This window comes from Bos javanicus, chromosome 24 (assembly GCF_032452875.1).
Source record: "Bos javanicus breed banteng chromosome 24, ARS-OSU_banteng_1.0, whole genome shotgun sequence".
Lineage (NCBI taxonomy): Eukaryota > Metazoa > Chordata > Mammalia > Artiodactyla > Bovidae > Bos > Bos javanicus.
This window is the reverse complement of record NC_083891.1, coordinates 39,814,071-39,831,183: the sequence shown is the minus strand read 5'-3', so window position 1 is coordinate 39,831,183 and position 17,113 is coordinate 39,814,071. Positions and strand designations below refer to the sequence as shown.

The window sequence follows — 17,113 nt, the reverse complement described above, 5'->3', positions numbered from 1 at the left end:
TGGTGGATTCATGTCTATGTATGGCAAAAACCACCACAATATTGTAATTATCCTCCAATTAAAATAAATTAATTTTTTAAAAATTAAAAAAAAAAAAAGAGTTAAGGGAAAGTTAATGATTCGACAACACTCTAAGTTCCCTGAATTTGTTTGGAAACATTAAGGATTAATGATCAGGGAGAACAGAGCAAGATAAAAATGGACAGAGCAACTGGCAAAATATTTAGCCAAATGACATGATCAAAGGAAATGTGCCAGATGTTTTCCAACAGCTCTACACATGGAGCCACCTACAATCAGCAAGGACCCCGCTGTAAAAAGAAACCAGAGACACCTACTCCAGTTTCAACTATCGTATGAGGAATGATCTCTAAATACCTTATTCTCTCCGAAGAATTCTAGTTCCATTACTCTTTCTGAATCCTCTAGAAAGTATACCTACTAGGCCCCAGAATTTGGTGTACCTGTGTATATGTTTATAAGCTCACATGGACCTACATTAATACTTAACTGAATGAGAGCTGGCACCTTGAAATAAATGTCTTTTTATAATTAATTAATATTTTTCCAGAAAAGTACCCATAAATATGTCACTAAAAGTTGTTAATTTTAGTCTTCTCCACAAATAAAATATTTACTTTCTATTCATCACTAATTCTAGTTTAATCAAATCATCCCCATTAGGATGAATAGTTATGCTATTAGGAAACAATATGGCCTGGACGAAAGTTTTAAAATTGCCGTAGAGTTAGAATTCCTAGGATAACCTTGGGGAGCTTCTCTATTTGTTTTTGAGGAACAGCTGGCTCTTTTTCCTACTCTATTTTTGTCCTCTTTCAGGAAGTTTATGGTATCTTTGGAAAAACATCAGAAACACTCATGGTCATTTAAACTGTACCTTCACCAAAAAATGTTGTATATGTTATTTGCATATAATTTAGGAAACCTTTGAAAAACAAAATATCTACCTTCATCTTCAGCTACTTTTCATTTTCTAAGTGAAATCATTTTGAACATATATTTCACTCTCGATTCTGAATAAAGGTCTAGGAACTGAGCTTCCTAAAAATCACATGATTCTAAGGACAACTCCAACCATCTGTTTTAACAGAACTGAGAATTTATAATCCTTCATTCTCTTTTATCCTTATAACAGAATGTAAATATAGATGTTTGTGAAATAAGGAATTGCTTTTTCTCTCCCAACAAATGCTTAGTACTTGAGTGTCTTTCCTGCATGAGTAAGTATGGAAAATAGGTATCAAAAACATTTTACTCCTCTTGACATCAACAACTGTGATTAAAAGCGATAATAGTCTCTTCCTTGGTGTCAGACACTAGTCTAAGTAGCTGAAGCAGGCTCCCCAAGGTCACATGGTAGAAAATGGTGTAAGTGATGAACAGAGTCTGGCAGTCTGACCTCAAGCCTGAGTAACTGGCAAGTGTACTTTATACTGGATACTTTAATAAAATAAAATGGGCAGGCCCCCAAAAAAATTACAATGGACACCCATCTTCAGTGTTGAAGAGTAACAGGGAGAGGTGTGAAATGGAGAAGCCAGGACGCAGCTTCAGCCTGTGCAGGCCTGAGTTGTTGGATCCTTTGTGTTTTTTTTTTTTTTTTTAATGGGAAACTGAAGTTCATATCTGAAGCCTCTTGATTTTGAAATGTTACTACTTATTTCCAGCTTTTTTCTAAAAATCCTACTGGTCTGAAAGGTACAAGGCTACATTCTCAAGGCAGGCTCTTTCATTTCATTCATCGTTGTATCACTAATGCCTACTGTGTTTCTGGGACATAGTAGGTGCAAATAGGTTGACTCATGCTGTTATAAATGCTTCCATTTTACCTTGGCCATTTGGTAGGAATTCATTAACTTATTGAGCTCCTGCAGTGGCTGGACACTGATCTGGGCACTCAGGATACAACAGTGAAGAAAAGAGAATAGAAAAGAGGGCGAGAGAGAAAGAGAAAGGGAGAGAAACTATATCTTAGTGGGAAAAAAATAGGCCAAAAGAAAAAAAAATCAAAAGCACATAAAGTTAGATGAAGTATAGGCTTGGAGAATAAGCAGATGACTTGCTCTGAAATAAACTACGCTACCCAGAGCTAAAGAATGTTGATACTCAGGAAATCAGATACAATAGCCCATGCTTCCTAGTGCCACCCTGGTCACTACTCCACAAATATGCTACACATATGTAAGCAATTTCAAGGAGAGGGTACTCTTGAAAGAGAGAGTGCTCTCTTCATAAGTGGAACAATACATTCTTGCTCCTTGGCTTGAAAGGGAGTATTGATCAGTAGTTAGTGAGTCAGAGGTTAATAATTCAGGCCTGATTATTTCTGTTATCAGACGCATGACTGATGGTGTCCTCAGCTCCCTGTAAGAACAGGGACCCCCTTTGGATTGCTGTTACTGAGAACCGAGGAACTGAGCTATTCTCTCACAATTCGGTTGCAGGGGGCAGGGGTCATCTATCTCTTGCATCAGAGGGTGAGGGGCACAAATGTTCCCCCACAGGGGGTGCAGGGCAGTCACCAAAGATGCAAAGTTGGGGCAACATAAGTCTAATTGGCAACTGTACGGTAAAGCACCAGCTGGGATAGGCAACTCCTGCTCTCATATATTATTATCCCAGAAGACCGCATGCTGAGCAGATGGAACTTCTCCAGTCTGCTTTGGAAAGGGATGTAATTTCGGATAGCCCAAAGGGCATGATCTGGCTCCACTCTTAGACAGCTGCAGAGGGCTACAGACGGGGGCAGCCACACCAGGACCACCTAGCAATGTGCAAACCCGGCGCCCACCTCTCACCAGTATGTCTATTTAGTTCCTCATAATCTGAGTGATTAGAGTCGACCATCATGCTTAGAAAAGAAAATACCCGAAAGACAAACACATGTTTGTACCTTCAATTAGCCTTTAAAATAATGTGCACGGCTCTTAAAACTGGAAGGAAAAAATGTTATTTTCTCATTGTCTTTATATAAAAATTAGATTTCACTCAACCTGCTCTTTTTGAAAGAAATGATATTTTCTTTGTTAGCCAAGCCCAGCCCAGGTCTCATGCCAATGCAGGTTGTTCTTCTCATGGATGCTAGCCAAGAGGATACTTCTTGAAATAAAGTCACAATCTGCTAAAAGTCTTGCAAGTCCATTAAATTAGGAAACAAGTAATCCTTATCACAACTAAAGATAAAAGCAAGAGAAAAAAATTACTGAAAATAAACATGCAGAAAAGCACACCACTCAAACTCCCCACTGGTAAAGAAAACCATTGCTCAATGGATGCATGGCAGATAGTCACATTTAAACAAATACTATTTCCCCTAAATATGTGTCAGAGACATCAAACCATCTCACTTACTAGTGTAATATATCTGAACATCCAAGATAACTTTTTAAGGGTCTTACATTCGTTTACTTAACAGAAGTCTTGCCAGCCTTGATCTTGCGTCAAATAGATGAACACCAATAACGTAATTAAGCTAGATCCCTGATTTATGAAATCTAAAATGCACATAGTGAAAAGCTTTCAGACCTCTTTTGACCTAAAGGAAAATTAGAATTGCATTTATAAACAGTCAACATTAGCAATAAAACAACAGTGATACCAATGTATGTATACATTCAAAAGTTGTTTTTTTTTTTTTTTAAATCTACAAGTAAAATCGTTTTTAAAGGTCTACGGAGATTTCCTTTTTGGAGAATCTCTCCATCTGTGTTTTAGCTAATGTGAAATGTTACTAAAAAGTTCTCGATAGTGTTTGCAGGTTTAAGATAATACATTTTACTTTCTTTTCTATTTTCTGCTGCTGCTTCATTTTTTTAAAATTCTCCAATAGTTCAATAGATGAATCTGGCAGAAACGAGGCATATGCCTATTACCAGCAAGTTGTATAAGAACACAACTCTGCTAACCTCTCCTGGCCAACGTCTTCAGAGGACAATACAAAGAACCACAGGCTCACTCATCGCGTCCACTAAAACTTGAAACCACAATCGGACGATGGTGGTCCTCTGCTCTGGCAGAAAACCCAGCTGCCTGTGAAACCACCACCCCCCACCCCCCAGCCCAGGAGACTCGTGCCCGGTGGGCGATGTGGGTACCTGCTGCCGGGGAGGCTGGCGGTCGCCCGGGGCGCGCAGCGCGGCTCGGGGCTGGGCGGCGGGGGGCGCGCGTACGAGTGGTAGGCGGTGAGCACCACGCCGCCCGAGTCCTCCACTTCCATCGTCAGCCGCGCATGGCTCCGCTCCGGCCGGAGAACAAAGGCGGGGACCAGCATGGGCCAGCGCACCGGCCCGGTCCCCGGCGGGGCGGGGAGGCGCGGCCGTCGGGCTCCCGCGGCCGGGGCTCCTCCCGCGGCCGGGCTGTCAGGGGCGCGGGATCGCCGCCCCGCCCGCCGCGCGGCTCATTAGCATGGATTCGAGTCCACGCCCACCAGCCCCGCGGGCTGGGGCGGGGAGGGCGAGGTGGGGGGCCGGGGGTGTCGTTGGGGTGGCTGGGGTGTGGGATCCCCGCTTCTGGGAAACCCGAAGCCCGCCGCGATCGTCGGAGGCTCGCGCTGGCAGCTCGGGTCAAGTTTTTCTCGCTTTTGTTTCTTTCCCTTTTTCCCTTTCTTGCCCCCGCCCCCACCCCTTCCAGCGGGAGGCTTATCCCGCGGCCGGGAGCGTTTCCTGCTCGGCAGCTTGGAGCCGAGAAAAAACCGCGCCTGGGAGCCCGTGCTAAGCGGCCGAGGGGCCGCCTCCAACGTGGGGAGGAGAGGGAGAAGATGGGACTCTCTCATTTAAAGCATCCACATCAAAAATTGAAGAAGCGGGTTACGCTGCTGTTTACTTAGTCCGGTTACAGTGGACTTGATTGCCTCTGGGGCAGGAACTGCCCTCCTGCGACAGGCTGAGCACCTCCCTCACCCTGGGTGCCACAACCACCAAACTCTGCCTGGCCCCGCGTCCCTGCCCTCCTCCCCATCCCCATCAAATTCAGATACTGCCTTTAGAATGGGAGAAAACTAGACTTGATCCTTAGGCGAAGACAGCATGTTCTTCCCAGAGGTGGTTATTGAAGAGGGGTCCAGGGAACCGGCAGGGAGGCGGGTAAAGGTAGCATATTCAGAAATTTGGGGTCTGAAATGCATCTTTAAAGAACACTCTAATCGATGAAAAGGAGAAGCAAAACATCTCACCAAAACATCTCACCCTATAAAAAGGCCCACCCTGTCCAAGCGCTTGACTTGCTGGCACTTATTCTCCCCTGGGAACCTAGGTTACCCCTTACTGAGGGGCGACCTGGGTCCTGCTAAGACTCAGTCTCTCAGGGTCTGTTTCTGTATCCCTGAACCAGAGAGTAATCTCACTAAGTACATGCTGGTTCTCTCTGTTGCTTCCTTCACTTTCACCGAGAAGGGAGACATTTGTTTTCATTGCCCTTTCAGAAACTGGGAAGACAAAAACAAACGATGATCCAAAATGGCTTTTTAGAAAATGTTTGGTTGATTAAAAGGTGAGATAATAATGACTAACATTTACTGATCCTATACATTAGCTCTTTGAACAATCCTGTAAGGTAGGTAGTGGGGCTTCCCCATGTGGCTTAGAGGTAAAGCAGGAAACATGGATTCAATTCCTGGGTTTAGAAGATTCCCTGGAGGAGGAAATGGCAACCCACTCCAGTATTCTTGCCTGGAGAATCTCATGGACAGAGGAACCTGGCCGGCTACAGTCCATGGGGTCCAAAGAGTGGAACATGACTTAATGTCTGAAACAACAACAGCAAAAACCCATTTTATTTAGAAACCTGTCTAGTGCAGTTTGAGACAGCACCGCTGTATTCAAATATTTTATTTCTTCAGCAAATAAATGACCTTAAGAGGGATAAATAAGGTCTACCAATAGTCTTATGTTTATCAAGGTCAAGTTTGTCACCAAATAACTTTTGACACTAAACTTTTTAAAAAATGTGTGACTTTTACAACTTTTTGATTTTTGGAATTACCCTAAGGAATTAGAGTAGCTGAAACTTTCCCAGGCATGGGATTTCTCCTTGGCACTTGCTTGTTTCTGAACAACAGACTCACAATTTTAAATACCTGCAGTGTATTTCCTTGGAAATATTTTGGCCATGACTCAGGTCCAACATGGCAGAGAGCTCCCTGATGCTACTTTCAGGGGCCTCCTCTGCTTTCTCTTGAATATTCGTATTTTAGACACCCTGGAGTCACTTTGGCTGCTCCCTCCAAACAGTGATCCCAGCTGTCATTTCTTTCTCAAAATATCTGCCAGCCCTTCTTTCTATCGTCATCACTGCTGTCCTTGTTCTCGAGTCAGCATCTCTTTCCTGGGTGACAGTGTTCTTCCCTCCCTTCAGCCCTCCCCGACATTCAAAGTGCTGGAAGAGTGATTTTCCCTAAACACAAGACCCGCCCCCCTCCCCCCCACTAAAACCCCTCAGTTGTAACCCACTTGCTGCAGAATTAAGTCCAAGTCCCTTAGAACAGGCTCTTTCTTCTGTTTTGGTCACCTACTACTTTTGTACTCCCAAGTCCTCGCGGCCCACTTACACCAACCTTTCTCAAGTTCCTACCATGTCTTTGCTCTTCCCTGTCCTTTTCCAGTCTGGAAATCCTTAAAACCACCCACCCCCCCCCCCAAGAAGTCTTCTCAGGTGTTCCAATTCAAAGGAACCCCTCCTCCTGCCCTCCTGAGGACGCTGCTCCTGCTCCTGTGGTGGGAACCGCCCCATCTTGCCATGCACTGAAAGCACAGTCAGCCAGAATCGTGTGTGCGCTAAGCACATGCCTGGTTCCTGGACCCTCATCACACAGAGCCAATAGAGCAGAGGAGTGCTCCCCACTGAGTCCAGACGTGGCCACAAAATCGTCTCAGAGGGAAGCCCATAGCAACGACCTAGGTTTGAGAGGAAACTTTGCTAACCCAGAGTGGTATTACTATTTTGCAACAAATCATGTCTTCTCCTAAGTTGTAAGCTGTTAGAAATGCTAGTGTCACATTTTTGTTGCTACATCCCAGAGCCCATGTTTTGCAGAGTTCTGACTCAGTAGTGAATACTGCTGAGTGAACACAGAAATCGATGAATCAGTGAATGAGATAGCACTCTTGAATGCAACAGTTCCAATTTTCAGGGTAGCCAAGGATTATAAGTGGTTCATAAGTCTCTATGGGACTTCCCTCGTAGCTCAGATGGTAAAGAATCTGCCTGCAATGCAGGGGACCTGGGTTTGATCCTTGGGTCAGGAAGATCCCCTGGAGAAGCAAATGGCTACCCACTCCAGTATTCTCACCTGGAGAACAGGCACTGAAAACTGAAAAAAAAAAAAAAAGTTTCACTTGTATGTATTAATATTTTTCGAATGTGGATATGTGCTGTTGATTTAATAAATGATGACTCTATAAGCATTTTTGAGTTTTGGGGTTTCATAAAGCTGGTGGGGCACATGTATTAGATATTATAGGATATGTGTGTGCATGCAGTCATCAGTCGTGTCTGACTCTTTGTGACCCCATGGACTGTAGCTTGCCAGGCTTCTCTGTCCATGGGATTCTCCAGGTGGGAAGACTAGGGTGGGTTGCCATATCCTTCTCCAGGGGATCTTCCCAACACAGGGAGCGAACCCTCATCTCCTGAGTCCCCTGCATTGGCAGGTGGGTTCTTTACTGCTGCACCACCAGGGAAGCCCCATTACAGGATACGCTGTACAAGATACTCACCTTTTGCTGTTTAGATCCACTCGCCGCCCTCGCACCCCTCCTGGTGCTGGCGGCTCACTTTCTGGTCTGCCTCAATGAGCTCTCTTGCCTTTGGCTTTAGGTAGGCTGCGATCAGGGCTTCCCTGGTGGTTCAGAGGATAAAGCATCTGCCTGCAATGCAGGAGACCTGGGGTTCAGTCCCTGGGTTGGGAAGATGCCCTGGAGAAGGAAATGGCAATCCACTCCAGTATTCTTGCCTGGAGAATCCCATGGAGAGAGGAGCCTGGTGGCTACAGTCCATGGGGTCGCAAAGAGTTGGACACGACTGAGCGACTTCACACACAAACAGGGTGCGATCAGAGAGGCGCCAGCAGATCTCGAGTTCAGTTCAGTTCAGTCACTTAGTCGTGCCTGACTTTTTGTGGCCCCATGAACCGCAGCACACCAGCCCTCCCTGTCCATCACCAACTGTCGGGGTCTACCCAAACCCATGTCCACTGAGTCGCGGGAGAGGGGAGAACCAGGGTGAGTGTATTTCCCAGGCTCTTCTCTGCGGTTCGGCTGCCGGCCAGAACGCTTGACTGTGATCTCCCCTGCTCTCTCCCTGGATTCCTGAACTCTGCCTCTGTCTGGCCCTTCACACCTGGGGCGGTACCAGAGCCTGCTTCATCACATAACCCCTCCCTCCTGCCCTCATCATCTCTGCTGGCCCTTCACCCACCCACACACTGTTACAGACAGTCCTTTATCAAACTCTGCTCATCCACCGGGGCTGAGTACCCCAGATCCTGCCTGATAAGCAGCCCCACGAGATCTGGGCGGTGCCCTGTGAGCAGAAGCAGCAGCAAGTCCACAGGCGTGTGCGAGGACTCCTCCACGAGGGAGAAGGACACAAGATAAATAAAGTCCCGTCAGATCAGATGCTCTGTCACCAGCTAAGTCCAGGTCTCAACAGGGTTTTACACTCAAAATGAGTTACGGAAAAGCTTCCAGACCTGAGGGCTTTTTGGATTTCGGAATGACAGATACGGGATTGTGGAACTAGTAGAGTCTGGATTGTGGACCGAGCAGTCACGTGTTTGACTTGCTGGAACCACTGGGCTGGGGATGACTGCACAAGAATGTGACCGTTGATTTGCCCTTGGAGCGACCAGGGACCCTGGGAAAGACTCTCTATCTGGGAACTGGGTTGATATATTGCCCTTGTGGTAGACAGCGGCCATTCAGCGCACAGGAGCAGCATTTCCAGTTTACTTAGACTAGGGACCACAGTAGAGGGAAAATGCTTGTTTGCTACACAACCCATTCCAGTATTCTTGCCTGGGAAATCCCATGGACAGAGGAGCCTGGTGGACTATGGTTCATGGGGTGGTAGAGTCGCACACGACTGAGCATGCATGCGTGCATACACATATATATAATATATATAGTTTACTAACTGCTCTTAGAATTCACTGTTTCATGCTGCCTTGTAAATCTGTCAGTGGAATCACATGTATGAGGCGTTAGAGGGTAGTGACATATGTGATCTACAGTTGCACAAAGAGTCTGCACTTTCCAGATACACAGAGGTGGAAGGTTGGTCGACCAAAGAGGGTCAGACAGAGTTGAGTCTGAGTCTGAATTATGGATTTGCTACTCACTCCCTGTGTTAATTTTTCCCTGTTTAAATTTCTTAATTTGAAAAGTAAGGAATCTCCTCCAAGAGTTAACAGACAGTCAGATACATGAAACAGCATCTGCCAAACACCAATCCTGCCTGGTACTGAGCTTGTCACAAATGCTCAGCAGATGTGGGGTCCCTTCTCTCTCCTACCCCATCCCAGCTCAGCCTTTCTAGAAGCATCATTTGTGTTCTACCTTCAAGACTAAACAGCCTCCTCTTCAGAATTCCAAAGGTATTTCATAACCTATACTGAGGGATGAGTCAGATTTAATTCACATTAATGAAGCTTATCTGGAAAATCCTCACGAACTCTGGGTGCCAAGTATGTGACAGGGCAGTAAGATTATGAAGCATGTACGTAGCCCTACATAGCCAACCTCACCAGGAAGGGCAATAACACAGGGCCTTTATGCAGGAGCTCGTCATGGACAAAAGGAAAGTGTCTCTTGTGGCTGCTTATCTGGCAAAACTGCTGCTGGGATGGTCGTTTAGCACCAGAACAGGAAGACAGCTGTGGCTACAGGAGTCCCTGCAATGCTGACTGCTGGTCTCCCGGCAAGAGGGTCTGAGGTTTCAGAGCCAACAGAGCTGTACTGCCGGAAACGAAGGCACAGTTCTTACCTACCTAGAGACACATGCTACTTCTGTCAAAACTCCACCTTACACACACATTCACCACTTCCTCAAAATCCTCTAGAAAAATTGGATAAAAGTAGGAGGAATTAATGCAAAATAATGGAAATCAGTCCTGAACATTCATTGGAAGGCCTGATGCTAAAGCTGCAACTCCAATACTCTGGCCACCTGATGCGAAGAACTGACTCACTGGAAAAGACCCTGATGCTGGGAAGGATTGAAGGCAGCAGAAGGGGATGACAGAGGATGAGATGGTTGGATGGCATCACCGACTCAATGGACATGAGTTTGAGCAAGCTCTGAGAGTTGGTGATGGACAGGGAAGCCTGGTGTGCTGCAATCCATGGGGTCACAAAGAGTTGGACACGACTGAGCAACTGAACTGAACTGAACTGAATGCAAAATTTCATTTATGTAAAGAGAAAATACTTAAATGAAACAAGTATTTTAGAAGTATTTGAAAGTAATGAGTAATCCTTTGTCACTAAGTCAGCTGATAATTCTTGAATTTCTTACCCTGAAATGTTTTTTAAAACTTATTGGCACTAATTATACAGATTTATTTTCTGAATGCTCTCAAGAGGACACACAATTTTTAGATTACTCTGAATTTCTTATTGTTTTCTTAGCATCTATTTTTAAAAAGACATCAGGACCTATTTTCCTTCAGCAACTGTTCTGTATTCTCTGATCAGTTTTGTGATCACATGAAGCAGACTGTGTCACTAAGAGAGCCTGTCAGCCAGGCCAAGACTTGTGTTATTTATGGGATGGACATAACTGAGCCGCTGGGAATGACTTAACTGAGTGGCTTAAGTGACTTCTACAAATAAACTGAATCATTATTGATTGGAAATGAATCACTACTAATAGAGCCAGGCAGGGTGGGAGAAGCGAAAAGACATGAAGCTTTGGTCTAAAAAGATTTGCACTATGAAATATTTTCCACAGCACCATGTTTTGCAATTATACAAAGGCTTTATTTATCTATCCATCCATCTATCCATCCATCCATCGTAAGAACCTACAACCTCATTGGTACCCACAATACTAAGCACTAAGAATATAAAAATGATGAAGAATTTGAAAGCACAGTCCCTGCAGGGGGTAGAGTGGGGCTTGAAGAAGTAGGTCTTCACAGAACCCAGAGGAGGGAGGTAATGCTAGAGATGGGTCTTAAAAGATAAATAACTGGTCAGCTCAGGAGTAGGTGACTGGAGTTGCAGGGGATGAGAAGAAGGGTAATTCCCAGAGAGAGAGATTAGACTGAAAAAAGAGCACAGAGAAAAGAAACAAGTTGGCACATTCAGGGAAAAGTGTTAGTTGCTCAGTCCTGTCCAACTCTTTGGACCTTGTTGACTGTAGCCTACCAGGCTCCTCTGTCCATGGGATTCTCCAGGAGAGAATACTCAAATGGGTTGCCATGCCCTTCTCCAGGGGATCTTCCCGACCCAGGGATCGAATCTGGGTCTCCTTCGTTTCAAGCAGATTCTTTACCACCTGAGCCATCAGGGAAGCCTGCTTTAGTTTAGCTTTGCTGGAGAATAAAGAGTAAAGGAGAGAATGCTAGAGATGAAGCTGAATACAGTGGCCAGGCCCTGGGGGAATCTGAATGCCCAATGAGGAGTTCAGACGGGAAATCCATGGCAGGTTCTTAACGGGTAGAGTCAGGATGTATTAATACTTGTGCTTGTAGATGGTCCTTCCTGGCTTCTCCATAGTGTGTTCTTCTCTCAGCTGTCCTGGGCTACGTCTCCTGTGCTTTTTGGCCTCCTTTAGAGAAGAGTATACACTGTGGTCTGGGAAAGAAGGAAGCCGATTATATCTGTCCAGATGCTAAGCTCCAAACAGTATTCTAAGTCCAAGAAGCATTTTAAACAGCTGTTGAGAAGTTTAGTTTAATACTAAACTGTGTAAGTGCCTCAGAGGGGAAGCTGAGGAAAGACTCCATCTGCCACTAGCTCATCCTTACAGGTAAGTTACCTGCCTCATGGGCTTCCCTTATGGCTCAGCTGGTAAAGAATCCGCCTGCAGTGCGGAAGATCTGGGTTCAATCCCTGGGTTGGGAAGATCCCCTGGAGAAGGGAAAGGTTACCCACTCCAGTATTCTGGCCTGGAGATTTCCATGGACTGTGTAATCCCTGGGGTCGCAAAGAGTCGGACACAACTGAGTGACTTTCACCTTCACTTTCCCTAACTCGTTAGCAGGCACCGTGGGCAGTACAGACCACCCAATCTGGAAAGTGATGGAGTAAGGATACTAGGCTGCACTGAGCTGGTGACAGACGAGCACAACAGTGAGACGCTTGGGGAGAGATGTGGCCTGCGGGACTACCAACAGGGAGGGAAGATTTATTACAAGAGTTCTCTGGTTGCAAACCACAAAAATATTTGATTCTGAAACAAGGAAGAATGTTTTAGAACGGTCGTGGGAATGTCACAGGATTATGACGGTCAAGCTAAAGAACAAGACTTGGGGCAGGAATGAGAACACAGACTTGCCTCAGTCGGTGTTTCTTGTAAAATGAACCGATTTTAACCTTTCTCCCATCCTGGCTTCCTTCTTCTCAGAATACGGAGTTTCAGAATATTGCATCAGATTGCCTTAGGCTGCACACTTACCTTCAGGAAGCATGGAAATGAGGGGGTGGGGTCTTAGTCCCTGAAGTTAACAAACAAATGGACCTGTGATTTTGTGATGAGAAAAGGAAGGTCCAAATTCATATCGATGAGTCCATCCTCAAATAGGTCTCAGACTACATCGTTCATTAAGACTTACATGACCTGAAGTGAGCCACTTGGGTCTGGAGAAGAATCGTTGAAAGTGTAATCTTAATTACAAGATTTGAATTGTAGGTTTGAATTACAAGGTTTGAAGCAAAGCAGACATGCCAGTAAACCCTATTTTTTCCATTTAGTGCCATAGGACTAGGAGCCTGTATTTAATCTCTTTGGTATCTGATTTTTCTTATCTGTAAAATGAGATGACAATATTCCACACACAGGGTTGTTGGCCAGGATTTAGAGAGGATATCGTGCAGAGTCACTGCACACATCATGTTCAATAAACATACGCTCCTTTTATTATACACTGATTCCAAGACGGTCCTTTGAAACTGAGCAGGCATAGGCAGAGAGCAAGAAATTGATGTTTATTAGCTGAAACGTTATTCAGTGATGTCCTTAGTTATTATTATCATCTAGTTCAGAAAACTCACAGACAGCCCACTGCCTTGGCATCACTAGGCCAGAATCCTGGCATGGTCTCCAAAGAGGAAGTCTTGACTCACAACACTGGCATCCTGGATTGGTCACTTCTGGTTGGGTTCTCAGAAGCTTGCTAGCAGACTTAGTACAGCATCTGGCACAAAGTAGGCTCAAACGGCTACGTAATGAATAAGACGCCCTTGTCTATTCCATCCTCACTTTCTATACAGCAAATATAAGAAGAAATTACAGGGCTGCTACCTTCCTGTGCCTTTCTCAGGAAAGTAGGGAAACTACAAAGTCATATGAGAGCAGTTCAATGGCCACAAAAATAGAGACTTAAAGGCTGTGTAACGTATGCACCTACAGTTGTGGGATACAGCCCTGTTAGAATGCCTTTGAAAAAAGGAGGGTCAGGCTGAATTAAGTAATAGCTGTAGTAATGAAAGTTGTGTTGGAAGGAGAGGACAGTGCTGATCTCTGCCCTGGCATCTGCTGGCCATGAAACAATATGGATACATAATATTTATTCATCTTTCTTCTTGATCCTGGGAACCACTCTAAGTGTCTTCACATAGGAACTCTCCTCAGGCCCTGGGTTTGGATGGGGCACACGTGGTTCCTCAGTGTGTGTCACATGACACAGGCCTGGGGGCGGGACAGGAGTAGGATCAAAGCTGGGTCACTCCCCTGGGACCTCTGCCAGATCTTCGAAACAAGAATTTTTCCATTCTCTGTGAGGATAATACAGCCCTGAAGCTGCACACAGCCCTCTTGCTTCCACAAATCTGATCTGGTCTATCCTCAAGCCAAGGAGAAGCAAAGATCCTGGGGGAGGTTTTGAACCTCTTTTCTAAGGCACGTCTGAAGCAAATGCTGCCGCCTTTTCTTTTGCAGCTTCAGCTAGCGTGAGCTGGGCTCTTATTACTTGCAACCACAGGATAATGACAACAGCCGGCATTCAAAGGGTATTCAGCAGGTTCCACATGTTGCGCTAGGATCTGGACTCACTCAGTACTTACAATAACCCCATGTGGCGGCACCACTGTTGTCTTCTCCTCTTTGCAGAGGGAAATGGGAGTCCAGGGAGGTGACATTATCTAAGGTCACAGACCTAGAAAGAGGTGTACTGAGGATTCAACCTGGATCTAGGAACTTAGCAACACCACCATGCTGCCTCTTAAGTGCCCAAACACTGTGAACTTGCTCCAGGAATGCACCACCTCTACGCCTCCAACATGAGGAGGAAATATACAACATTTTCTCAGAGTGGGCTCTCAGTAAGCAGTAATGATTGCAGTATTTATAATTATCCACTACTTCATCCATTTCCATCTTTCCATCCATTCCTTCATGAGTGGTGTTTGGTGAGTGGGAGTAAATAAGTTCATGTTTATAAACAGCTTTGAGGACTGGGGATAAAATTTGGGTTCTAAGAATCATGGGGCTTCCCGGGTGGCACTGGTGGTAAAGAACCCACCTGCCAATGCAGGAGACATAAGAGACATGGGTTCTATCCGTGGATCGGGAAGATCCCCTGGAGGAGGGCATGGCAACCCACTCCCAGGGATTGCCTGGGAAATCCCATGGACAGAAGGGCCTGGTGGGCTACAATCCATGGGGTCACAAAAAGTCAGGCAGGACTGAAATGACTTAGCATGCAGCACACAAGAATCATGAGGGTCTGGCTCCCTAAAAACAAGTAACAGTTTTGTTCATTGCTACAGAGGAAGAATGGAACATCAGTTTGGACCTGATGACTTGATTGTATCCGTCTGTGTTGCCATCACATGTAGAAATAAATGGTCACTTGAAGCTTGGCTATTTTTAAAAATTCTCTCAAAGTGACTGAAAAGAGACTGAAGATGATGAGATACTTGAGAAAGAATTATTATATCCTTAACTGCAGTGCTTCAAAGATCTAGCAACCCTTTGTTCTGAATTCATTTCAACGGTTAATGGTGAAAAGGGGTGTATTTCCTAAAGTAGATGAATTTCTGTTCTCTACGGATCACAAATCTGATCCAAATGAAATACAATTCTGAAAGTAATTTGATGAGTGGCAATTTACCTTCAGGTAACTGCAGGCACTGAGATTCTGCCTCTTTTATGATTTTTCTTCCCTGCAGCTTCCCCGTTCTCATTGGAATCTGTTCTCAGCAGACAAAGGACAAACTAGCCACTGCCCTTTTCTTAGCTGGTTTGCTCCTCCAGGTCCCCCTGGAGAAGAGGACTGTGGTCATTGCTGGCTGGAGTCACCTGGCTCTGGGTTTTGAATGGAAAAGACACCCTAATGTATCTCGCTACATATAAACTAAACATAAGTTTATAAATGTATACCTTTCTTGAGAGGATACATGCCAGATAGCATTCTGGGTTCTGAGGATACAAATATAGTAAAACAACACTATGAAATTTATTCATGTTTTCTTTTCTGTATTTCCTAATATAATGTTCTTCCTATTTAGCCAGAGGTTATAATTGCTTTAGTGTGGATTCTCCGTGGGTGAATCAGGAACACACAGAAGTGCAAGGTGGGCTCAAGGCAAGTGGATGGCCCACAGAGATCAGAATTGTCCTCTTTCCCTTCGATACAAGCCCGGTCTGCAAAGGACCACACTGGAAGAGAGACTGTCCCCAGAGGCGTAGGTTTCAGGGGTTGGACTCTCAAGATAAACAGGACTGAAGGTGCCTGGGGGTCCCCATACAAGCTCCTGTCCTAATTACACCTGAGGAACCCCAGATATTAATAACTGTGGGCCAATCAGTCAATTTCCTTTTAGATACTGAGGCAACTTACTCCGTGCTTACTGAAGCCCCTGGCCCACTTTCTTCCCAATCTGCTTCCGTAATGGGACTGTCTGGATGAGCCAAAAGACGGGCCTAATAATCTATGTGAGCCTACCTCTGCTGACTCCAAAAATCCTGAGTCTGCCATTTGATCCTCAAGACAATGCCTTCCTGTCCTGGGCTCACTCCTACGCAGCATTTCACAATCAGTCTAACTTCAGGGTTTGTGGAGCGCCCCCCTCTCCATCAGTGGAAGGCTTCCCGTGGTGGACATCTCTACTGCAAGGAAAAGACTTTCTCCAAGTTTGCAATTACCTTCAACAACAATCGCATGTGATGCCTCTTCTTAAACTGATGACATTTAACAATCCTAAGATGGACTGATGTAACTGTGGACATAATATGACTTTTCATTTTGATTTTAACTTGGTTTAATTTTGGACTTCCCTGGTGGCTCAGACGATAAAGCGTCTGCCTACAATGTGGGAGACCCGGATTCAATCCCTGGGTCGGGAAGGTCACCTGGAGAAGGAAATGGCAACCCGCTCCAGTATTCTTGCTTGGAAAATCCCATGGGCAGAGGAACTTGGTAGGCTACAGTCCATGGGGTAGCAAAGAGTCAGACACGACTGAGTGACTTCACAATGAGTGTTTAATTGAGCCACATGCCCCTGTCTTCAAAGCTGTTCTAACAGAGCTGCATCACACACACAACTCTAGGTGTACACATTACACAGCACCCTGTCCTCTGCTTCTGAGGCCCAGCCGCGCTGCTCTCCTTTGACTCTTGTGTTCCCCTACTTCTTAACGGAAGTCACAGTAAGATAACAGCTCTGTGTTGCATTTTACATTTGCAGGTGTAGAAACTGATAAGAGGTTGTTACAGCTGGAAGAGAGAAATGGCTAAAGTTTTGCAGTTCAGACTGTGTCTTGAGATTGGCTCTTGAAGGACATTCCAGATAAGATTAAGCAAGAGAACCAGGCTTCCATGACTAGAACTTGGCACTTGAGTTTCCTAAATCCTAAAAACTCCCTATTAGCCTCAGAAACCAAAGTTCGGGAGACTGAATGTGGAGACTATTAAGTTGCAGACAGTGATGTA

The 17,113-nt window shown here is 45.2% G+C and overlaps 1 protein-coding gene across 1 annotated transcript in view; it reads right to left on the bottom strand.

Moving 5' to 3' along the window:
* Window positions 1-4,713, bottom strand: part of ARHGAP28 (Rho GTPase activating protein 28) — a 139,620-nt gene extending 134,907 nt beyond the window's left edge. Inside the window, exon 1 of the mRNA XM_061399898.1 lies at window positions 4,116-4,713. Coding sequence (XP_061255882.1) covers window positions 4,116-4,291 — 176 coding nt within the window. The 5' untranslated portion in view covers window positions 4,292-4,713. The remainder of the gene's footprint in view (window positions 1-4,115) is intronic.
* Between the last annotated feature and the right edge of the window lie 12,400 nt (window positions 4,714-17,113).